Source organism: Bos indicus, chromosome 2 (genome assembly GCF_029378745.1).
Source record: "Bos indicus isolate NIAB-ARS_2022 breed Sahiwal x Tharparkar chromosome 2, NIAB-ARS_B.indTharparkar_mat_pri_1.0, whole genome shotgun sequence".
NCBI classification, from domain to species: Eukaryota; Metazoa; Chordata; class Mammalia; order Artiodactyla; family Bovidae; genus Bos; species Bos indicus.
Window position 1 is genome coordinate 69,730,383 of NC_091761.1, and position 25,707 is coordinate 69,756,089.

General features: G+C 40.2%; 1 protein-coding gene across 2 annotated transcripts in view; it reads left to right on the forward strand.

Annotated features, from left to right (window-relative positions):
- The window catches only part of INSIG2 (insulin induced gene 2), a 43,116-nt gene extending 17,838 nt beyond the window's left edge, over positions 1-25,278 (forward strand). Inside the window, exons 4-7 of one of the 2 annotated variants that reach the window (XM_019973811.2) lie at positions 720-886; positions 1,067-1,166; positions 23,520-23,588; positions 24,360-25,278. In XM_019973811.2, the coding sequence (XP_019829370.2) occupies positions 720-886; positions 1,067-1,166; positions 23,520-23,588; positions 24,360-24,455 (432 nt within the window). In that variant the 3' untranslated portion in view covers positions 24,456-25,278. Of the gene's footprint in view, positions 1-719; positions 887-1,066; positions 1,167-2,456; positions 4,654-23,519; positions 23,589-24,359 lie in introns of those variants that run through there. The other variant, XM_019973819.2, reaches the window with a different exon arrangement.
- Positions 25,279-25,707: the final 429 nt, after the last annotated feature.

The window sequence follows — 25,707 nt, forward strand, 5'->3', positions numbered from 1 at the left end:
TAAAGCTTCATTTTGCCCAGAGATTTTGGAGTAGAAAAGGGCTGTATATTTGTGAATAGATGCTTAAGTAGGTGACGGAAATAAAATATCATTTGTCCTATACCAGAAAGTCTCAGGAACCAAAATAGCTTGGCAGGTTGGAAGATAATGTTCACTTCAAGGCTTTCTCCTCAACAAATTAAAACTAGAACAGTTGACATAATAGAAAGGGATAGTGTGTCCTTGGTACTCTTGTTTCTGAACTGCATTATTATAAAATGTGTCTGTCAGTAAATCATATAGAGACTGTGGTACCCTGTTAAATAGCTGTCAACTCTTCTATTTTCAAGTTCCTGTATGATTCTCAAACAATTCTAAACCTGTTTGAGAAGTAATAGTGGTTTCCATTTTAGCAAAAGTGTGTGCCTTTAGCAATATTTGTGTATTGAAGCTTCCAGTTACATTTTTTGCGAAGAAAGCATTTCTTAAATAATGGGTCTGATCTGATAATTGGAAATGTATATACTGTGCTATTTTTTGGAGAGATTGCATGTCACATCAGTAAGATCTATTAGTGAAGTATCATGCCATCATAGTTTTAATCCTCTCTAGTCTTGTACATTGTATTAAAAAGTTGAATGCACTCTAGTCTTAACATTAACATCTCTTATTTTAGAAAAATGAACAGATGATATTATTTGGTTACAAATTTTAAGATGACTCTTTAACACTGATCTCAGAAAGTGGATTTTGATAACAACATACAGTTGTCTCTCACACTGGCTGCGCTATCCATTGGATTGTGGTGGACTTTTGATAGATCTAGAAGTGGTTTTGGCCTTGGAGTAGGAATTGCTTTCTTGGCAACTGTGGTCACTCAGCTGCTAGTCTATAATGGTGTTTATCAGTAAGTATTCTTTTTGGTGCTTTTATCCTAAAATAATGAAAAGTGAATTCAGAATTGAGATTTTAAAATTGCATTAGCCACTTTAATTTTCAGAGTAACTTATTTCCATTGTAATTATCTTAGTACTGTCATTGTACTTACTTCCTTTGTGACTTGTTAAAAATTTTTCTGTTATTCTAGATATACATCTCCAGATTTTCTCTATGTTCGTTCTTGGTTACCATGTATATTTTTTGCTGGAGGCATAACAATGGGAAACATTGGTCGACAACTGGCAATGGTAAGCTCATGCTTATTTAGTCACCTTTCTGTTTTTGAGATGTAAGATAAATTTTCTCCAAAGGGCAGTGGAATAAATCACTTGGAAGAATTTAATCACAAGTGTATTAAAAAATACAAAGAACCTCTGGATAGAAAATCTAAAATATGTTACTGATAGGTGAGATGATTTATCCTCCAATTTTTACTAATTATTTTACTCCTCTATACAGTTCTACTCCATAAAAAAGGAACAGTTTTAAAAGTGAGAAGAGGCACTATTTATAATAATGTTGCTACCATAGATATAAATTAGGACTATTTCAGCAAATCAAGATGTTTGATCACTTTAATTAAGAAGGAAAAGGACATTGCTGATAAGCCCAGCCATAGATGTCAAGTCAAAAGGAGTAGCATTCAGATGCCACAGCACTTTCATGAATAAGTGCTGTCACTTTTACCATTTTAGCCACCTGAGAGAATTGAGTGGTTTACAATGCTAGATTTGGTAACCTAACCTCCCAGTTATCCTAAATCCATTGGTTTACTTTATTTTGAATTATGGGTATACATTTGTATAGCTGAAGGAATGATGCTAAAGCTGAAACTCCAGTACTTTGGCCACCTCATGCAAAGAGTTGACTCATTGGAAAAGACTCTGATGCTGGGAGGGATTGGGGGCAAGAGGAGAAGGGGACGACAGAGGATGAGATGGCTGGATGGCATCACCGACTTGATGGACATGAGTTTGAGTGAACTCCGGGAGTTGGTGATGGACAGGGAGGCCTGGCGTGCTGCGATTCATGGGGTCGCAAAGAGTCGGACACGACTGAGCGACTGATCTGATCTGATCTGATCTGATTTCTAAACTATTGTTTTGATTTGAAGCTTTTGCTAATATAGTAATTTTTTCTTTTCAATTTTAAAGTTATTTGAAAAAATATCTGAATTTATGGTATCAGTCCTGTCCTTAAGTGCGTGATGTTTCCTTTGCTTGTATGCCTTAGTGAGCCCACAAAGAAGTATATTTTGCCTCCTTTTATATTATCTAAATTATATGCTGTTGTCATTTGCTTGTAATGCAGAAATCTCATTTTTTCCTGCTTTTGGCTCTGCCTCTAGAATGCGGCATTTCTTTTTTCCTATCATAATGGTCATTTAATCCTAATAGTTGTGCAACTCTCGGATTCTTTGAGGAATACAGTGGGCATATGCTAATAAACTATTACATTTAGACCTTTTTAGTTTATATGGAAATTGCTATTCAAAATCAACTTACTCTGTTAACCTTTTAACCTTTTAATTTTTACAGTATGAATGTAAAGTTATTGCAGAAAAATCTCATCAAGAATGAAGAAGGCAGAAATATATCTTTTGTACAGAAAAGCAAGATGAAAAAGGCATGCAAATGATAGATAGACCAACAAAACTTCGGACTATAAAATTGCCAGGATGCAGTTTTTCCGTTGATTGGTGTGTGTGTGTATATATACACACACACATACACACATACATACACATATATATATACACACATACATATGTTACTGCAATCTGTGATTGCTTCATCTGTAAATCAAGTACAAGCCTTTATGTATTTGACTTAAATAACTGTAAAATATATATATGCTATATTAAAAAACATGTTGATTAATAGATGACATTTTTAAATTAATTTTTTAGGTATACCGTATATCGTATCACAGTGTTGATGTGCCAAAATAATTCTGTTACCGTCATGCAGACTATAAGAGTGCTTTGAACAATTTATAAAGTTGATGAAATAAAATGTGAGGAAAGCCAAAAAAAAAAAAGCAAATGGAAAGCTGGTATATTCTCTTTCACTTACTGTTGTGCCTTTTTATTTTTCTAATTACAGCAGTGTGAGTTATGGGTGCCCTAATGTGTGGTTAGTTTCTATTTTAATGTCGTCTCGAGGGTGTTTAAATATATGATGAAAAAGAACTTCCACGGGATATTTGCAAACCTGAATTACTAAAGAGAGTTCAGAGTAATTTTTTGTTTTGACCAATTTTACTGGAGGTGAAAAGTGACAAGCAGGAGAGTTTATCAGCATTAAATTGTTTTGAGTCTAAATCTAGAAATTAAAAGTAGGGACCACTGAATAACTTAACTGGAATAAATATGCTTTAGAAATACAAAAAGACCTTCTGCAGTGCCACAGTGTTAAGTAATATTAACTGTCAATTACAATGTAGTATTCTACTACTTTTGTACATGGAATGTATAAGAAATCCCAAACAGGTCCAAGTGAAATTTCTAATCCTCTTGGGTTCTATAATCTATTGGATTCTATAAAGTAAACCATTTGAGCTGGGCTGCATCATATGATTTATTGTCAGTGGATTGCCATCTGGGGAGTGGATGGGCACACGGTGTCCTATGTATTCATGTGCTCATTACTGAACAGTTCAGGAATGTATTATTTAAGACTGAATTGGGATGGCATACTGTGCACATTAAAGATCCCAATAATAGTTTCATGCATATCTTTCCAACAGCTGGAGCCTTTGAAGTATGATTTAAACATACTCTTAGTTAACTTTTTTCTCCAATTTTTATATTTTTTGAAATAGATGGCATTTATCTGATCCACAAAGGCAAAATCTTCTGCTTACTCTGGAAGCGTGTGTGTTTTTGTTTGTATGTGGCTGTATAGGTTGGATTGAATGAGGGAGAGAATGTATGTGTGTGTGTGTGTGTGTGTGTGTGTGTGCATGTGCTGCTCTTGTAATGTCAACTAGATATTTTTTCATTTTTTATTTTAAAACCATCGCTATCAGACTGAGATCTTATATGCCAAACTTTAATCTGCTCTTATGTTTTAAGGCTGAAAGTATGAAAATCCTGATTTCATATTGAATATATGTACACAATCTTAACAGTAGTGGTGGTAAACATGCTACTATAATTTATTATTCTATCTTCCAGATAATGTTATTCATTTAGAACAAATAAGGTATATTTTTAGAATCAACTTTGTAAGCACTATAAATCTTTAATAAGTTATAAGGCCTATGATGTGTTTACTTTGGAAATTGCTGTTTAAAGCAAGATGTATTAAATACATAATTATCATCTTGGTTAAGAGTCTTTTTTTCTTCTTTGTGGTTAATCTTAGAATTTTACTACTGAGGATTAATTTAATAAAATTTAACATGTATGGTTGAATTTATTAAGAAAAGTGAAGGAAACTAGTATTAGTATTACAGGAACTGAATGATTATTACTTTAAGTTCTTGAATTATTTTCCTATCACCTAGAAAACAAGAAAAGGTGTTTCTGACAAAAATAATATTGTTTTGATATTTTGATAAATATATTTTTTTCTTGGCAATGGAAGAAGATGGTAAATGTATTTTAATATGGATGTATAGGCAGTGCTTCCTGGCATTTATTATTTAAAGTGTCAAATGTTGACTAGTTGAAAACTGAAACTTAAAATTCTATGAAAGCGCAAGCAAATAATTAAAATTAACTAGCAAGAACCCTGGTCATACTGTTGTTATAATCTTTATTTGTTTGCACTGAACTACTTTACCCTCATTGAGGTCATTGAGTCCTCTCTGTGGTGCATCTATTTCACACATCTAGGGGAAATCCAGATTGGGTCAACATCATTAAATACTTCTCTAGTCTTTTGGCTCATGGATAATGACATAATGTTCTTTGTAAGGTAATTCTGCAAGTGATGGTCCATGAATAGTAGAGTCTTAGCTTTGTGTGTATGAAAAAGTCATTCTTGAAGAGCAGTTTAGCAGGCCATAGAATCTAGGTTCAGTCTCCCCCTAGTCCCACCATTTTGAAGACTTTTTTTAACTTGTCTTCCATCATCTAATGTTGCAGATGACAAGTCTATTAGTGTAATTTTCTTCCCTTTGTAGGTAATCTGTCTTGTCTTTCCAAGAGCTTTTTCATGAATTTCCCTTTATCCTTGAGGTTATTTGGTACTTCCCTAGTAGCTCAGATGGTAAAGAATCAACCTACAATGTGAGAGACCTGGGTTCAATCCCTGGGTTGGAAAGATCCCCTGGAGAAGGGAATGTCAACCCACTCCAGTATTCTTGCCTGGAGAATTATAAAGACAGAGGACCTTAGTGGGCTACAGTCCATGCGGTTGCAAAAAATCGGGCATGAATGAGCGACTAACACTAACATGTCTTGTCTCTCTAGGCACTTTTTCATAAATTTACCTTTATCCTTGAGGTTATTTAGTTTCACTTTTATTTGTTTCATTTTAAAATTTGTTTTCATTTTTCTTGCTTAGTATTCAGTATGCACTTTCATTCTATGGGCTCATATCTGGAAATTTTAAAGTCTGAGTGCATGTTAGAGTCCTCTGGAGTCTTATAAAAATATGCTGATCGTGAATCCCACTCTCAGAGACTCTTAATATATTATAATTGACCTGAGGTGTGCTCTGAGCATTAGGAGTTTCATAAGTTCCCCCTGTGATTCTAATGTGCAGCCCAGGTTGCATCTCACAGGTGTAGATACGTGTAATATAAGGTGGAGGTTCTGGGTGAGAGAGAGGTAGTGACTTTGCAAATGACAAGTGAGGAACGCATTGAGATACATTTTGGATTAAATCATGTGAACTTGTTTACTTGGGTATAAGTTTTTAGGAAGAAGAAATGTGAAAGGTGAGTTTCCTTTCTTGAAAAAGTAAGTAGATGGTATTTCCATAAACCAGAAGAGGAATGCAGAAAAGTAGATGAATAGATAAGAGTTTGATTTGATATATTGAGGCTGAGATGTGTAGAAGGCACCTGGGAAAGATGATTATATGCAGTTGGATATTTGAGTCTGTGTTATTGGATGTAATGAGGGAGTCATCAGCATATGACAGTAATAAATGCAGCTGTAGAAGTGGATGAGATCACCTAGGGAGCATGTTACAGTGAAAAGAAGGAGATCTGAGGCATACTGGCCTGTGGGCAGAAAGCTGGTGAAGGAGATGAAAGGGTTGTGGTCAGAAGTGGGAAGGAAAACAGAAGAGTGATCTGGAAGCCAAAATAGGAGGGAATTTCAGGCATGGTAACTGGTAGGATGAAGTGCAATTGAAAGGAATAATTGACTTCGTAAGAACAGGAAGTAATACCTTATTGTTCTATGTTGACAAATAGTTTTTTTCTAACCTATTTTACCTTAACATTTAGAGTGTATCATTGTATACTAATAACTCACAAAATATATTTGAGAAAAGCCTGATCATATGGTGTTTCCCTGGTGGCTCAGACAGTAAGGAGTCTGCCTGCAATGCAGGAGACTCGGGTTTGATCCCTGGGTTGGGAAGATCCCCTGCAGAAGAAAATGGCTACCCACTCCAGTATTCTTGCCTGGAGAATTCTATGGCCAGACGAGCCTGGCAGGCTACAGTCCATGGGGTCTCAAAGAGTTGGACGTGACTGAGTGACTAACACTGATGATGTACTGTCATTTGTTGAGTGAGGGTAGCTGCGGCAACTAGAGAACTTTGAAAGAATGGTGGAGATTTGGGATGTAACTATGAAGAATGAGCTTAGGACCTGAATGAAGCAAAGAAAGACTTTTCAGATAGTTCTGAGGCCATCAAGGACCCAGGTAAGGCTAGAGATCAGATGTTTGCAGCAGAGCCAATTGACATGATTATATCATGTCCAAATGGGCTAGTAGCCCAGGGGTTAGGCCATTTGTGATGGAGTATATTGAGTCTAGTGGAGAGTTTGTTGGTAGACATGGCACAAAGTTTTGTGGAAGATTAATGGAGGTTCCTAATGCAACATTAAGAGATTTGTTGTGGGATCCAGATGAACTGAGGAAGGAAGTTGGATCAGCAGTGCTAACTTGGCAGCATGGGACAACAGTGATGGTGAAAGGACAGCAAGTCTGAGGAGGCCAAAGACCCTGTTTGATGGGAAGGGTGATTGGCTTGGGGTTTTGCAGTCAGAGGAATTTAGTGGCTCATTTCAAGATCTCGAGGTCCAAGATGTGATCTGAACAACTGTATTTCCATAGTTCACAGAAGTGGGTGGAGGTCCAGGGCCTGGGTGACCAGCTGTTGGTAGCAGTATGGATGCTACTGAAACGATTGATCCCAGAGGCTGGGTGGAAAGGAAGGTCTTGTCTGTAGTCCTAATGCCCATTTGAGTGAAACAGCTTATCCAAATACTTGATTGTATTGGAATTCTAATTAGAGTCCCTTCCTCTCTTTATGTGCTTATTTTTAGTTGTTTCAACATTCTAGGTGACCCAAAAGCTCATGCTGTTTAGGAGTAAATCCTACTGATCCTGTTCAATCAGAGATCATCTCTTTAATTCTGTATAATTTTTTTTCTCTCTTTGTTGTTACTATTCCTTTGTTCACCTTCTCTGGTCTTCTGAAATTCTTCTGTTTGGGAGATCTTTGATATGTTCCTGTTTTCTATATACCCCTTAGCTTTTCTCTGTTGTGGTTACATTCTGGAAGAATTACTTAACTGGAACTTCCAGCTCAGTGAATTGCTCTTCAGCTGTGCCCATTCAGTGTTCAACCTGTCCATTGAATTTTTAATTTCAGTGATAACAATTGAAATTTCCAAGATCTCTGTTTTTGGGCGGTGTATGTATGTGGTCATTCTTGCATTTGCTGAGGATATTAATTAATCTAAAGTTCTAAACTCTTCCAAAGAGCAGGGAAGGGCAGGATGAGCCTGTGCTCAGTCTGTCTGTGGGTGTGAGCGCTCCCCGGTCTACCTTAGGCCCCCTCCCAGGCCTCTCTGAACTTAGTGCTCACACAGCTTGCATCTGGGAACAAATACTGTGTCTGTCTGGTCCAAGATGGCCAGTAGAAGTGTGAAGGGGTTGGCCACATGGCCACTTCTGTAGGAAGACTCCTAGCCCACAAGGTCTGTTGCCCTTGGTATTTTGGGCTCCATGCATTAGCCATCTCTGGTTTCATTTTTAGCACATCCTTTCCTTGAGTGAACTGTGATTTTTCTCTGTCTGTCTGCACTCAGTTGTTTTCTTGCTTTCATGGATTCCTTGTAGTGGCTAGTCCATGGAGAATACTTCTCCTTACCTGGCAGTATAGTGGATTCCTTTTCCTTTTGAAAATCTTTTGTTGTTTCTGTGGGTTTGGGGTAGGTGGGAGAAGCTACAACTTGACCAGTCTGCCGCCCTGATTCAATCTTCATCACCATTTTTTTATACCATAAAAATCTTACCATCTGCCTGATCATTTGTCTTTACATTTCAAAAACTCAGTTTAGTTGGGAACTGAGATAAATGGATTAAGTCAGTGGTTTCTTACTTGGTCTCAATAAAAACTGGAGTATGGAAGTTTTGTTTTCTCCCCCTTGAAATACATTTATTGAGTTCACTAAGATCATCATGGCAGGAAGGGTAAGTATCCTGATATCACTTTCTTTATGCCTCCCTTCTTTTTATCACTGATGAAATCTGTGAAACCTGTCATCTTTCTTTGTGATTTACAAGACAGACTTTTCCAGGGTATGTCAACTGTTCTGAAGACAATGTTGTTAAGGATCAGCTTTGGCAGATCAGATAGATAATGATGTGCCAGTGAAAGACTGGGCTATTGATGAGCCTCGTGTTGAAACTGATTGCCATATATGGGCAATTTTTCCCTTTCACTGTTGCCCTGGTTGTGCTGTTTATGAGGATGTTCATGAACAAGGGACAGTTTTGATTTTAAATCAAAATTCTATGCCAGCACAAGAGTGTTCTATTCTGCTTTGCCATGGTAGGATTTTTAACTGCCAGTTGTTCTGTGGCTTCCCCCAAAGGTGGACTTTAAAAGTAATGAGTGCATAGAAAACATTTCCATTTAAAATAGTCCTTTTATTACTGTTCTGAAATTAATAAATTCATTTAGTACTACTGTGTTTCCATGAGTTTGTTCCATTTGCAGGATTTTGTCTCTCTTTGAAACATGTTTTGAGTAACTTATACAGAATGTGATCATGGACCAATTCATTGTGATGAGCAACTGAGCAGAATCTAAGTGTTGAATCTGTTTGTTTTAGAAGAAAAGTTTCTAAAATGTATTCCCTGGAAATTTCTGCCATTGAATGAAACTCATTTCTATTCCCTGTGTAGTCATCACATGTCACTCCTAGATCTTCCGGAAATGTCTGCTCAACCAAGTTATGACAGTGGCAGTTCTGTTTTTAAACAGTTCCTTCTGCTTTGACAAAACCTTGAGATTTTGCAGCAGGACATTACAGGAAGACAGACTGCTGCCCCATCATCTTAGGATCAACTGGAAGCAGCTGCTGTGCTCAGTCTCCACACACTGGGCTTGGGAAGGCTGCAGACTGATAAATTGAGCATGAAGGTTAAAGATATTTGTAAAGACAAATCTTTGTGGAATTTTCTATGCCTCACATCTGTCCAGAAGGGAAAAGCAGGTCAGGATATGTTAAAGTGAGTCTTTCCAGAATATATGTAAAATTCATAATAAAGTTGAGTCAAATTCAACTTTCTGCCCCCCTCCCCACCCCCCCCCCCCCCCCCCAAAAATAAATTAGTGATCCTTAAGTGTTTGTTAGGATGAGTTCTGTTCCTGTGGCCCTGGCTAACCACAGAGAGGCTGGAATGTGTGATCCTTCCCTTGACAGACAGGAGGACCAAATACTGGTGATCACTGGCAATGCCTACAACAGCTGTTTTAAAGTGTTTTGTAGCAATTTCTTCCCACTAGAATATTTTTCTCCATAAACGATTCATAGTGAACACAAATACAAGACAATGAAAAATTTTGGAGTGTTAAAATTTTGCGGGAGGAGAAGGGAATGTCAGAGGATGAGATGTTTGGATGGCATCACTGACTTGATGGACATGAGTCTGAGTAAGCTCTGGGAGTTGATGATGTACAGGGAAGCCTGGTGTGCTGAAGTCCATGGGGTTGCAAAGAGTCGGACAGGACTGAGTGACTGAACTGACTGAAAATTACAGTCTTTAAAAAATACATAAAATATAAACTTTGTATCCATGTCCCGGAACAGAGGGGAAGAAGGAGGAATTCTACTTTTGTCTTTTCCTATCATTTGAAAGTGAGAGGGTGTGGGAAATTATTCGTTTCCTTAGTGCTTCCTACAAATGTTGCTGCCACCCCTGGCAGACACTCATCAGCTTCCATGATTTTCTGAATGGCAGAGCAGGATTTCAAAGTTGAGTCTAACTTTGCTCCAACAGCCAAGGATTCTCACCACCACATGGTACTGTCCCTACAAGTCCCTGCAAGCTGTTTTGCCTGTGCATTTCCAGCAGAATCCCAAGACCATTGCTAAGTGTCTTGGCACCAAGGCACCTCTGACATGAATACACCTTGAGTTCGCAGATGTGCGTTTAACATGTTTACTTCCCTCTGGGATCCGGGTTCTCTAGTCAACAAAAGTGTTCTTAGAGAGTCTGATGACTTCAGCCATGGGGGAATGCCTGAACTTGGACCTGAAGCCTCTCTAGATAGCAGACTTTCTACTCTAGCCTTTATGGGCACAGTCCCATATGGAAATCTGACAGCATAGAAAGGATGTGTTAACAGGTTTTGACTTCTGACCTTTAAGTTCAGTCTGAGAGAAGTCTGTGTGAGTTATTGTGCTTGCTGGTCTAGTTTTTGATGTGCTTGCAATATAAATACTGGCCTGGTGGGATCCATCCATGCACACGGTTTGTATAGATGGTAAGTTCTGTTAGAGTAAGAACAGGATGTTTATAAGGTAGCCAGGAAAGGCATCTGGAAGGCAAGGGCACAGGTACTGATGAGTCAGATAAGCTTGAGGAGGGGAGGACAGTTCTCTTGGGCATGAGATGAACAGGAAAACCGCATGGACAAACAGGTGGATGTACTCTGAAGACTCCAAAGGTGGGTCTGGACGTAGTGAAGATTGCAGGTAGAGGAAGTGGTGAGAGGTAGGACCTAAAACAGGGCTTCACTTCACTCTGGGGTTTTAAAAATATATTTATTTGTTTTTACCTATTTTTGGCCGCATTGATCTTTGTTGCTGTGCAGGCTTCTCTAGTTGTGGCAGACAGGGGCTACTCTCTAGTGTGCGTGGGCTTTCACTGCTGTGGCTTCTCCTGTTGTGGAGCACAGACTAGGATGGGCGGGCTTCAGTAGTTGTGGCTCCTGAGCTCTAGCATATAGGCTCAGTAGTTGTGGCCACTGGGCTTATTTGTTCCCAGGCATGTAGTATCTTCATGGACTGGGGTCGAACCTGTGTCCCCTGCATTGGCAGACAGATTCTTAGCCCCTGGACCACCAAAGAAGTCCCTCACTTTGATATTTAAATGGCTCCCAAAAAGCTTATAGGCAGGGTGTGCTCTGCTTAGGGGGGACCCCCACCTGCCTGTGGGGCTACTTGTGGGAGTCCTGCAAGTTGGGGCTGCCCCGTCTAGCACAACTCACAGAATTCCCATTAGCATCAGACTTTTACTGAAAAGGAACATCCCGTGGCTAATGAAGGTGTGATCTTGAGGTTGAGCAGAATCAGGAAAGAGCCTTGGAAATTAGTCAAACTCAAGCTTGAACACCTGAGGAGTTATTTACCAACTGGAACCCCAGGCAAGGGGCTTCGCAGGTGGCTCAGCAGTAAAGAATCCACCTGCCAGTGCAGGAGATGCAGGTTTGAGCCCTGGGTGGGGGAGAAACCCTGAAGGAAATGGCAACCCACTCCAGTGTTCTTACCTGGAGAATCCCATGGACAGAGGAGCCTGGTGGGCTATAGTCTATGGGGTCACAAAAGAGTTGGATGTGACTTAGTGACTAAACAGCAACAACCCTGGACAAGTCCCCCAAGCTCTTGAAATTTCAGTTTTTCCATCTCTGAAATGAAGATACACTACCACCTTCCTTAGAGGTCTGTTAACATTAAACACAGTAATATGTAAACAGGTGCCCAGTGAAATATTAGTTCTCTTTTCCCTCCTGTTTGTTCACTTCAGAGTACAGGTTCTGCACCAGCATGTGGACATCCCCTCTATATCAGGAAAACTCCCTTCATGTTTCCATTGAAATGGAAGGAAGCAGGATGCAGGAATCCATGACACCGATAACTACCGTCCACAGCTTCCCTCACCAGGTTAGTCAACAGTGAGCGGGTCCCTAGGGAAGCAGGAGAGAACGCTTGCTGGTCATTGTCATTCTGAGAAATTGTTTGGCAGGAGGCTTGGCCAGGTTGGGCTGTGGTGTCATCCAGGGAGGGAACCTCAGGTGAGGTGCCACAGGACGGCATGAGGACACCAGAGGGAAGGAAGGATGTGGGAAGCAGGAGATGGGTTTTGTCAGCATCTTATTCTTGCCTGGGGATGACAGCTCTGTCCTCATACTTTATAGTGTCACAACCATGAGAGCGCACTTTCCGGAAGAAGGAGTACGTTTTAATTAGCCGCATGACACCTGATCTCTAACCTATCAGTCCATTTCTCCAGGCCTCATCTTTTCAGATTATTTTTGCCTGTGTCCGCCACTTGCCTGTGCCTTTCATGTGTATCAAGGAAATCACCAAACAGCCTGGGAATCCTATTACCAGACCTCAGGATATTAATTGTCGAGTTCTCCCCCACGGTTACACAAGTGCTGAAGAAGTGGTTCTCTTTCAATCGTGTCTTGTCAAAATGCCAGGTACAGTTTGTTTTTGACATTTGCTGCTACTGTTAAATAATAGTCTTGCTTCTGTCATAGCTAATGTTGACTTGAAGGCATTTGGAGGGCATTTCTCAACTCCAGCCTTAACAGTGAGACCTGGGTCTTGACAGATATTTTTTCTTGCTTGCCCAAGGCAACTGAATGTAAGGTTTGCAACCTTTGCTTTTCTAACCTCAAGAAAATTTCAAATGGGCATACATCATTTAAAACTTCAGATCTTATTGTGCACGTGTGCTTGTACTCATAGCCATGAACACCTACACACATGTACAAGTTGAAGTTCTTGAAGTTTTGCCATCCTGAGAATGACATTTACATCAATTAAATAGTATCCTGTTTTAAGATCCCTTAAATCCTGGCTGTTCTACCTTAGTAAACCTTTATTTGTTAGAATGTCATACTTCATTACAGAGCTCTTTAAAATCGCTAAACGGTTTTATTGTTTCTGTATTTGCAATGGAGCAAACCTTGAGCACTGCCCAGCAAGCGCTGTGTGCCATCTGTCAGAGGATCAGGGCTCTCCACACACAGAACTTTCTTGTGTTTGAAATTTATGTGACTTTCCCCCACTTTTGTGTGGAGGCATCTTTTGAATTTTTCCTTCAGTGTCTTATAGACCAATGTGTAGAGATCTCCTAATGGGTTCATCATTCCTGATATGCTCACCATTTATGAGGGAAAAGGGGAAAGTAAGAAAAAAATTGGGCAGCGCAAGTGAGAACTGTGGAAGAATTCTGTGGAATTGTGCAAGAGCTGGCATCGTTTGTATGTGAAGGGGCCAAGAACCGCACAGTTGGTTTCAAAATAAATACCAAAGGAGTGGTTAATAGACAAATCTGTTTTGCAGTTTCAGAAAAATAGAAGCACAGCAGTCATTAGGGCATCTTGGGTTTGGAGTTTTGCATGGGGAGCCATAGATTGTAAATCTAATGGGTAAGTGTCCACCATGTCCAGCCACACATTTTCTTCCACTACACCTGTGTCACAAAATTGATCTTCAAGTTTTGAAAAACTATTTTTAGAGATTTCCAAAATTATAAAATCTGAGCATATGAATTATTGTACTGTCATCTTTCACTCACTCTCTCTCTCTGCTTTTATCCTAAGTTTATTTGGGAGGCTAGTTTTAGATGGCAGCCATTTTTCTTCTTCTGAGATCAATATGAATTCATTTAAAATCAAGATGTGATTATCCCATGATGACTCGTATAATATTACATAGCAACTTAACTGCATTATAAGATTCAAGGAAAAGAATGACGGAGCTAGAAGAGACCCTAAAATTCATCACGGGCAGCCCAATCGTCATTTTACAAAACTCACAGTGGTTAAGTGCTTGTCCCCGGTCACAGAGCCAATTAGTAGCAGAATGAGACATTTCAGTAGCTTTAACGGGGCATTAACATTTCAATTCATGAAAAATGTAGATTTAATTATATAACTCTGCAAGATTTATGTCAATGTTGACAACTGGTAGAAAAGGGACATTCATGAATTATGAATGTATCTGTTATAATGGGAAATTATTTGTTACCTTAAGTAATAGCTGGTACATAATAACACTGAGTATCTATTATATGATTTACATATACCACCTCATTTAATTACCCCATTAAAGCTATGATATAAATACTATTATCTATAATATAATATGAAGAAACAAAGGCTTATCCAGATTACACATAACTAGCCAACATCATGCAAGTAGATGCTAAACTGAGGGTAATTCCAAGCCCTTGTCCTTCCCAGGCTGAAAGATGCAGATCTTTACTGTCTGTACTGTCAAAACAGAAATATGTTAATAGAACCTATTTCTTTTTTTTAAAATTAATTTTTACTGAAGTATAGTTGCTTTATAATACTGTGTTAGTTTCTACTCTACAGCAAAGTGAATCAGCTATATGTATACATACATCCCTTCTTTTTTTTGGATTTCCTTCCCCTAAATTGATTTATTTCTATGAAATGTTAAATGTGGTACTAAAACATATGGGAAAGTCATGCCCTTACCCTCCCTAAACAATTTTAAATTTTAGTTGGAGCAATGAACAACTTCAGTGGTGCCACTCTTGGCTAAGAAATAGATTCTGAGCATGAGATTTATTATTTTGTGATGAAATAAATTGTGTATCTTGAAAGAAAAGCAATGGGAGAAGATTATTTGCATCATGACTTATTATTAGAGACATTTTTAAATCTAAGACTTGGGTTATTCCCTTAATGAAGAAATAGGATGAAAAGCATTTCTTATCAAATACATTTTCATTTATCACTTAAATTTGACCTCCTATGTCATCCAGTGTCTTTAATTTTAAAATTAAAGTTGGTATAATGAAAAATTTAAAATATTGTTGGCATGTCCACAGAAGAATAACAAGGAAATGAACATTTTCTAAATTTCCATTAGACTTTCATGTGAAAAAAATCACAAGCATTATTTAAGAAGTTGGAAGTGATTTCTGTAGATTATCACTTATATTTTGACATTAATGACTTTAATGAAGACAGGACAGATTTAGGCTAATTATGAGATCAAACTTCTAATTAGTGAATATAAATGAAGAGGTTAATGACTTCCTCTCACTCTGCCCACCTTTACCTCTGCAAAGAATTGTCTCACATACCACAGTGAACTCCATGCCTTCCTGAGCAAGCCCTACCTAATAAGGCCAATCAGGAGTCTAGAGCAGGTGCATGGGTGGTTCAGTGGTAGAATTCTCGCCTGCCAATCAGGAGTCTAGAGCAATGAGATCAGGTCAGGAATGGGGTTGACTCAGTGGAATCCAGGGCTGATGGTTTACAGCATTTGGGACTTTCAGGGATAGGCATGACAGAATGTTGTTGTTGTTTAGTGTTTAAGTCATGCCCAACTCTTTTGTGACCCCAAGAACTGTAGCCTGCCAGATTCCTCTGTCCATGGGATTTTCCAGGCAAGAATACTGGAATGAGTTGCCATTTCCTTTTCCAGAGGATCTTCCCATCTCAGGGATTGAACCGCATCTCCTGCATTGGCAGGTAGATTCTTTTATCACTGAGCCACTAGGGAAGCCTGCCTGACAGAATACCTGGTTCAAAATGACTTAAGCAAAAAAGAAAGTTATTGGCTCATGAAACTAACAAGCAAGACTGGCTTCACATGCAGCCAGGAATCAGGTAGCAAAAACTATCAGAGCACAGCTTCTTTCTATTTTCTCTGTGTCTACTGTATTGACACGAGGCTAGGGTTTTACAAGGGTAGATGGTGTTGGCAGCTCCAGCCTCAAGTCCTTCCCACGCATGTCCTGTCTCTCAGGAGATTCTACTAAAGTCTCAGAAAATTTTTGGCTCTGGTCAGGTCAGGTATCCCTTGCCACACCAATCTCAAGGCTGGTTCTGCACAGACAAAATGTGGTATCGATACTCACAGGGATTTTTGGACTTTGCCAAGAAATAGAAATTGATAAGAGGGCAGAAAAGAAATTCAGGCAAGTCTTTATTGGGGCCTCTGCTGCAGCAGTGGAGAGTGAGAACAAGTAATAGCTTCCCTTGCTTGCTGCTTAAGTGGGTTGGGGGAGGGGTGTGAGTTGGTTCCTTATATGGGGTGAGGGTAGAGGTATGGCCAGAGTTCAGGCAGGAGGGGTGGCTTACCGTCTGCCCATCCCTTTGGTGGTGTTGTATGCAAGGGGCATGCCCATTACCCTGCTTTTACTCCTGACCTCAGTTTTTTGTTCCCAGCTCTACAGAGGTGGCAATTGGACGTTTTTGATCTTTTTGTATCTTGTTGTCCAGAATTTGCCCCAACTGTGCATGCGTGCACACTGTTACTTTTAGTCCCTTACAGCTTTTTTTGGTGGGGGCTTGAGGAGACAGGTGCAAGCATTGCATGAATGTGGCAAAGGATCCTGTCCCAGCCTGTTTCAATATGATTACAAAAATAAGGATAACTGAATAGACAAGTGCCATCAGAGCCCAAAAGTCATTATGAACTGGAAGTTGCAAAAGCAAGATAAAGTTGCTAATTGAAGAGAGAAACAGTAGGTGATAAAGAAAAAAAAAAAAGAAAACCATCTCATGTCTTTCTACTTCCCATGAAACCTGTACTCTTCTTCCAATAAACTCCTTAAAAAAGGATTTAAATTGATTAGTTTTCTCTTCTTTGTAACTGACCAACCATGACTAAAATAATGTGCTGGTGTTCCCTCTACTGATTAATGTGCTCAGTCATTCAGTCATGTCTGACTCTCAGTTACCCCATGGACTGTAATCCTCTGAACTCTTCTGTCCGCAGGATTTTTCAGGCAAGAATAGCGGAGTGGGTTGCCATTTCCCTCTCCATACTGATTAATATCCTGGATTACATGTAAGTTATACATGCCGTTCAGATAACGTGTGTCCCTCAATGGGAAGAGAAGCCTGCCCACCAAACAGATCATCCAAAGATTATTTGAGCAATTATGAGTGGCTTGAACCAAATGATATTGGAAACGGCCATAAGATCTGTTCCTGAGGGTTATCTGGTTCTCTGAAAATACCTACATTCAGTTTCATGAAAAACTCACCTTTTTTCAACTCTTTTCCCACTTTTGCCAGATACCTTTTCATTAATGACTTAAATTTTAACCACATGTGAAAGTTCCCAGCTCAGCTATCTCAGTCAGTGTCATGGAAGAGGCTCCTGATAATCTATGTGGTTAAGCACTAGCTGGCGGTACTTTCTTTTAAATAAGATCTTTTGCAAATAAAAGTGTTTAGGTCAGTGAAGCTAGAGACATCATTGAAGCAATTCCCTCAAATCTGAGCTATCCCACAATTAAATCAGTTCAGTCTCTTGTTTGAAATGAAAAGTAGGAAAATTGGGAAAGGAGAGTCTAGAACCTCTCTAAGAGACCCATCCCAGCTGCTCTCACTTCAGGAAATGGCAACTCACTATTCTTGCCTGGAAAATCCCATGGACAGAGGAGCCTGGCAGGCTACAGTCCACAGGGTAACAAAGAGTCGGACACAACTGAGTGACTGAACACACTCAAATGCTAGGTTAGAAGGCTTGTGAAGCCAGTTTGCTCTTTAAGATGATGGAAACATGTTCTGTTCAGTTTCTGCTGCGAAACCCAGAAGAAAGAGTTTGTGGGACAAGCTTTGAACAAATCTTTTCATGATGCTGTGATTTGAGAAAGTCCTTAGTTTTCTGTTCTCATTCTTCATAAAGATTCTGTACAGTGAGAGGACAGTTTTCCAGGGTTTGTAGTTGATCCTATCGTGCTGCTTTATTGTGAATGAATCCAACTGGAACACCACCAGCTCCAGCCACAGTAGCAGGTTCCCTAACATGAGCTTCTGAAAGCCTCTGTGTGTAGAGTTGTACAGAGTATCACCTCTAGTCATTTGCCGTATGGCCCTGCCCTCGCCAGCTTAACAACTTTGATTTTTGGTAAGCCAAATAATTCCAGTAGGAGATGACGTTGTTACAATTTCAGAATGAAATTCTCTTATTTTGCCAAAACCATTGTGTTCTTTCTTAGTAAAATTGCTATAGCAGATCAGTTTCTTCCAAATGTCATAAACTCCTTTCTCTTTTCATAATTTTTGGAATAAGTATGAAATGGAGAAAAAAGTTTACCATCTGAAGCCAAGCTATGTTGGGAGATGTTAGATCATTTTTGGCAATAGAGAAAGGCTCTCAGGGCTGGACTTGGTTACAAGAAATACAAGACTCACCCCTTTATGTGCTGTTTTTAATGATCATGCTCTCCCCTGAGAATTGATTGGTATTCTTTCCCATTTAGCTATCTTAAGTTCCTACTTGTCTTGAGAAAGTGCCTGTTTTTAAGCCTGACACCCACAATCCATGAACAAAGAATGAAGTCATATATGTGGGAACCGAAGAGTAGAGGAGACGCCTAGTGAAAGTACATTGGTACCTAGAAGAATTTCTCTCTTAAAGAATTATTACTTTTTGTAGTTTTATATATCCTGATCATATTAAAGGGCTTCCCTGGTGGCTCAGATGGTAAAGAATCTGCCTGCAATACAGAAGACCTGGGTTCAATCCCTGGGTTAGGATGGTAGCTGGGATGGGTCTCTTGGAGAGGTCCTAGAGAAGGGGATGGCAACCCACTCCAGTATTCTTACCTGGAGAATCCCATGGACAGAAGAGACTGGCAGGCTTTAGTCAACAGGGTCGCAAAGAGTCAGACATGACTGAATGACTAACATATACACACAATCATATTAAAAGTGATTTTATTCCATAGCTGAACTGTTTGTTCAGGAACCAGAAGGTATTTAGGTAGCCCATAAGTTAAAACATCTTTCCATCTACTATGGTGTTACCCTATAGACATGTGAGGTGAGGTAGGCAGCAGTTGCTAAAAATGATTAGCCCATATCATCCAGCAAATTACCAAGTCAAAAAATCTGGTTCTCCTATATTTCCATGGTGCTCAAGACAAGGCCTTTTTGTGACTTGGAGGGAGTTTATATGGTGATGTTGGAAAAGGCTACCCATTTCAGTATTCTGGCCTGGAGAAGTTCATGGACTACAGTCCATGGGGTCGCAAAGAGTTGGATACAACCGAGTGACTTTCACTTTCTTTTCTATTACAAAACACTGCTTCTATCCATAGAGTGCTGTTATAGTGAGAAAGTTCTGGATGAAGGTCCAAATGTTAGAGGTCTAGTTTAAGTCTGTTGGGAGCTCGCTAGCTGACGCAACAACATTAGGTCTATTACTTCACCTGTAAAATTAACTCTCTGAAATAGCTGGTCTCTAAAAGGGACCCCGGAGCATAGTAGCTAAGGTTGGGGTCCTGGCTCCGCCACTCACTAGCAGTTTGAACTTGAACAAGTTATTTTACCTCCACTCGTCTTGTTTTTAATTTGCAAAATGAAAATATTATGAGTTCATACAAGGATTAAGTGACCTAAGACATACAAAGTACCTTGAAGAGAGTTTGGCCATTAGTGAGTGCTCAGCAAGTCACAAAAAGGCCTTGTCTTGAGCACCATGGAAATATAGAAGGAGAACCAGATTTTTTGACTTGGTTTGGTAAGCAAAATCAACATATGAAAAAAAGAAACCCATATAAAATTACCTGATTAAATGAGAGGTTGATTCTTTCTCCTTTCAAGAATACTAATAGAAATTAAACAATAGAGACCTTGATCAATTTAGATCAGCCCTTTTCTTTACAGCAAGAGTGTATTGGTTGGAGATGATCTGACAGATGTCTCCAACAAAGCCATGATTTCTTCACAGCCCACTCCCCTGTCCCTGCCTGAGCCTGTGCTCCCCACCCCACCCCCAGGAACTGGCTTCTTCTCAGCCATTTCACGTCTCAGGAAATAGTAAGACATCCTCTCAGATCTGTTGGACCAAAAGTGAATACGAATACAAAGGACCTAAGCCACATAATTGGAGAAGGCGATGGCACCCCACTCCAGTGCTCTTGCCTGGAAAATCCCATGGACGGAGGAGCCTGGTAGGCTGCGGTCCGTGGGGTCGCGAAGAGTCAGACACGACTGAGCGACTTCACTTTCACTTTTCACTTTCATGCATTGGAGAAGGAAATGGCAATCCACTCCAGTGTTCCTGCCTGGAGAATCCCAGGGATGGTGGAGCCTGGTAGGCTGCTGTCTATGGGGTTGCACAGAGTCGGACACGACTGAAGCGACTTAGCAAGCGAGCGAGCGAAGCCACATAATCAAAAAGGTAGATGTGAAAAGTTTCATTCAGAGCCAAAAACATAGGTCTCTTTTTTTAAAATGTATTTATTTATTTAAATTATTTTTGGCTGCACTAGGTCTTCGTTGCCATAGGCAGTCTTTCTCTAGTTGCAGCAAGCAGTGGCTACTCTTTATTGTGGTGTGCAGACTCCTCATTGCAGTGGCTTCTCTTATGGTGGAGCACAGGCTCTAGGCTCATGGGCTCACTGGTTGGGGCACGTGGGCCCTAGAGTGTGCAGGCTTCAGTAGTTGTGATACATGAGCTCAGCTGTTCCTTGGGATGTGGAACCTTCCCAGACTGGGGATCTAACACATGTCCCCTGCATTGACAAGTGAATTCATAACTGCTGGACCACTAGGGTTGAAAAGACCCTGATGCTGGGAAAGATTGAGGGTGGGAGGAGAAGGGGACGACAGAGGATGAGATGGTTGGATGCATCACGGACTCAATGGACATGAGTTTGGGTAAACTCTGGGAGTTGCTGATGGACAGGGAGGCCTGGAGTGCTGCAGTTCATGGGGTTGCAAAAAGTTGGACACGACTGAGTGACTGAACTGACTGGACCACTAGGGAGTCCCCAGAACAGACTTTGTTTACTGAACCAATTGGAAAATCCAGTTACCCTTCTATATTTCTACAGTGGGTAGGACAAGGGCCCTTCATGACTTGGAGGGACTTTAGGTGCTGATAATAATAATACATGAACCGTGAACTTCTGGATGTTCAAGCTGGTTTTAGAAAAGGCAGAGGAACCAGAGATCAAATTGCCAACATCCGCTGGATGATCGAAAAAGCAAGAGAGTTCCAGAAAAACATCTATTTCTGCTTTATTGACTTTGGAAAAGCCTTTGACTGTGTGGATCACAATAAACTGTGGAAAATTCTGAAAGAGATGGGAATACCAGGCCACCTGACCTGCCTCTTGAGAAACCTATATGCAGGTCAGGAAGCAACAGTTAGAACTGGACATGGGACAATAGATTGGTTCCAAATAGGGAAAGGAGTACGCCAAGGCTGTATATTGTCACCCTGTTTATTTAACTTATAAACGCTGGACTGGAAGAAGCACAAGCTGGAATCAAGATTGCTGGGAGAAATATCAATAACCTCAGATATGCAGATGACACCACCCTTATGGCAGAAAATGAAGAGGAACTAAAGAGCCTCTTGATGAAAGTGAAAAAGGAGAGTGGAAAAAGTTGGCTTAAATCTCAACATTCAGAAAACTAATATCATGGCATCTGGTCCCATCACTTCATGGGAAATAGATGGGGAAACAGTATCAGACTTTATGTTTTTGGGCTCCAAAATTGCTGCAGATGGTGATTGCAGCCATGAAATGAAAAGACGCTTACTCCTTGAAAGGAAAGTTATGACCAACCTAGATAACATATTCAAAAGCAGAGACATTACTTTGACAACAAAGGTCTGTCTAGTCAAGGTTATGGTTTTTCCAGTAGTCATGTATGGATGTGAGAGTTGGACTGTGAAGAAAGCTGAGCGCTGAAGAATTGATGCTTTTGAACTGTGGTGTTGGAGAAGATTCTTGAGAGTCCCTTAGACTGCAAGGAGATCCAACCAGTCCATCCTAAAGGAGACCAATCCTGGGTGTTCATTGGAAGGACTGATGCTGAGGCTGAAACTCCAATACTTTGGCCAACTCATCTGAAGAGTTGAGTCATTGGAAAAGACCCTGATGCTGGGAGGGATTGGGGGCAGAAGGAGAAGGGGACTACAGAGGATGAGATGGCTGGATGGCATCACCGACTCGATGGACGTGAGTTTGAGTGAACTCCAGGAGTTGGTGATGGACAGGGAGGCCTGGCATGCTACAATTCATGGGGTCACAAAGAGTTGGACACAACTGAGCAACTGAACTGAATTGAACTGAATGAGTTAGATAACAGGGTTGGGTAGACAATGTAAATAAGTGAATACCTGAATTATTGCAATGAAACAAAAAATCTTCTCATAAATCAAGGAAGAGTGAACAGATGCAAAATATAATACATGACAAGAAGAAAATAATGAAGAAAGGAAGGAAAATTTAAAAAGCTTTTTACACAACTTTATCTAAACTTGAAAATCTGAAAGAAATGGATTTTTCTAGAAGGATATAATTTACTCAAACCAGTTCTAAATAGACCAATTTTCATAGAAAAAAATTAGAGAAAATTATAAAATTCAAAAATTTAAGTACTAGTAGGGCTAGAAATTTTATGGGCAAATTTAACCAAAACTTTAAAGGTTGGATGATTCCAACACTATTTAAATTGGTCCAGTGTATGCATGTATGCTAAGTCACTTCAGTCATGTCCGACTCTGTGCAACCCTATGGACTGTAGCCTGCCAGGCTCCTCTGTCCATGGGATTATCCAGGCAAGAACAGTGGAGTGGGTTGCCATGCCCTCCTCCAAAGAATCTTCCCAACCCAGGATTGAACTCAAATCTCTCAATAAGTCTCCTGCACTGCAGACGGCTTCTTGACCACTAGCTCCACCTGGGAAGCCCAGATTGTTCCAGAGCATATACAATAAAGGGGCTTCGCCAGTGGCTCAATTGGTAAAGAACCTGCCTGCCAATGCAGGAAACACAAGTGATGAGGTTTCAATTACTGGATCAGGAAGATAACCTGGAGAAGGAAATGGCACCTGCTCCAGTATTCTTGCCTGGAGAATTCCATGGACAGAGGAGCCTGGTGGGTGGGCTACCATCCCTGGGGTTGCAAAGATTTGGATTTGACTCAGTGTGCAGGCACAGGCATATACAAAAAAGGACAAGTTTCAAATAATTTTCACCTGGAAAAGATAAATTGAATACAAATGCTATACAGAAATGAAATGATAAATGAATCTCACATATGAGTATTGATGCATAAATCCTAGATAAAATATTAGCAATCAGAATGCAATAACATACTAAAAGAATAATACTCCATAACCAAGTGCAGCTTATTCTAAGAATGCAAAGATAGTTCATCAAAATAGATCTAAGAAGAAAAAATCATATGATTGTCTCCACAGATACTGAAGATGCAGTTAACAAAATTCCGCATATGCTTGCATTCGCATAAAGAATCACTGGAAGGGCAGGTAAGAAACTGGTGACTCATGGGGGCAGAGAGCAGGTTATCAAACATGGACGATATCAGCCTGGTGAGGTCAGGGTTCTCAATGTCCATTTTTTCTATTACTTTCATCTTTGAGCCATGTGACACTTTTACCTGTTCAAAAATTACAGTTCTCCATAAACAGTATTCTTTTAGCTACCATTGTGTTCTATGCCAGGCGCTTGAACTCTGTTCTTGTCGAAAAAGTAAGCTTCAGGTGACTCACAGACAAGAGCAACACTTTGTCACAGAATTGTAGGTCAGAAGGAAATAAAGGAAAGACCAAATGTGATGTTACCTCCTTTCTGGATAATCTCTCTCTGCTCCATCTTGAGTATGGGATGTAAGGTTGACCTTGGACTTTCTGTAGCACAAACAAACCTACTCATGGGCTTTGGTAAGTTCTATCGCATCCCAAGTCCACCATGGTCTCACTTGACATGTCTTTTGATGAAGGAGGAAAACAAACTTAAGTGGTGTGCTGAAGTTATTCTGGCAGAGCCTGGGCCTCCAACCTTTGTATTATCTCCAAACTGCTTGCTCAGAAAGGAACTATAACGTGGCTAAATGGGCAGTGTGGCCCAGGACTACCCAAAGGGTCCTGATGTGTATTAAAAACCTGCTCGGTATGCTGTGAATATCCCACTGTGTCTACTGAAGACCTGCTCTGTGCTGTACCAGGGACAGAAAGCCGAAATAATCCTTGCTTCTGGCAGACCAGAGAGCTCTGCTCATACCTACTGTCTGTTTATAGGTGCTCCTACAGATTGGCGTAAGGTGCAGAAGAATCCCACAGGAAGGCCCTGTGATACAGCCAGAGAGGTCAGGCCATGTAAGCCTGCCCACGTGACATGGAGGTGGGGAGGAGCGGTGAAAACAGCTTTAGAGCAACAGTCCTTGGCTCAAGCGTCCCCCCCTGCCCACAAAGCCCTCCACCTCTCCTCAACCACTCTCATCCTTTAAGTCCCCTCCACAAAGACAATTCAAGCAGGGCACTCTCTGTTCTTTCTCCCATGCTGGTGTGGTGGATATGTCTGCCATTGAATCCCTAGTAACCAGCCCAATGCTTGGCATCCAGTAGGTGCTTGGTAAATATTTGAACAAATATTAAATGAACAAATAAATGATTTGTAAGTTCTGCTCTTCAAAGCTGGCCAGGAATTTTTGCATCAGGGTGTTCTGTTTATTTGGATAAATTTCTATGGCAAATGAAAAACATTCATGTACTTATTAGTTTCTGAAAGAGATTGTGCAGGATGGAGTGTTTGAACACATAGCCAGCAATTTACAATCCTGGGCTCAGGAACAGCAGTTCCCTGACCCAATTCCACGTAAGTCTGTTTCCTTTGCTCTGCTCCTTCCCCCCTCCCAAACTCCTCCTCTCCTCACAAATCATAACAAGGAAATCAAGGAAGTCAGTCATTTAGGCACACAAACATTTTTAAAGGGTTCTACCCTTGGTGGATAGTACACATATGTCCCACTACTTTTTATTATTTACTCTGTGATCTTCAGCCACTCACTTAACTTCTCGAAGTCTTACTTGTTCCCTCTATAAAAGAGAAATGTTATTTCTACTCTGTTTATTGGCCATGTTTATAAAATTCATAATTGAAGACCTCGTCCATAATAGATGCTCAATAAACAGGAGGTGAGACTCTCACTTAGTAACAGAGGTTGTTATTATTATTGGTGATGGTGACGGTGTGTGTATGAGTTCATTCATCAGTCTCAGCACATTACAAATACCAATCAGCAGAACCTCCTCCTTCATCCTAGTATGTCTATGTGTGCAGAAAGCAGTAATGCGTACACAAAAATATTGAGAAATTAATTAAACGTACTAAATGAGTGGGGTAGTGAAATGTGAAATCTTGGAACATGAAGAACTTGGAAAAAATAGGACTGAAAGGAAGGACTTTTTGAATTGCAAGGAAAAGCTCTATGTTTTAGACATCCAAGCTTGGGTTCAAGTACTCAGGACTCAATTGGAAGTAAATTCTTGGTGTCTAACCTAGATCCTTCACCCTTCACCTTTCCTTGGGTTTTTGGCTTGTTTTCCTTCATCCTCTCTTGCTCACTCTTCAGCTGTTTTCTCCAGG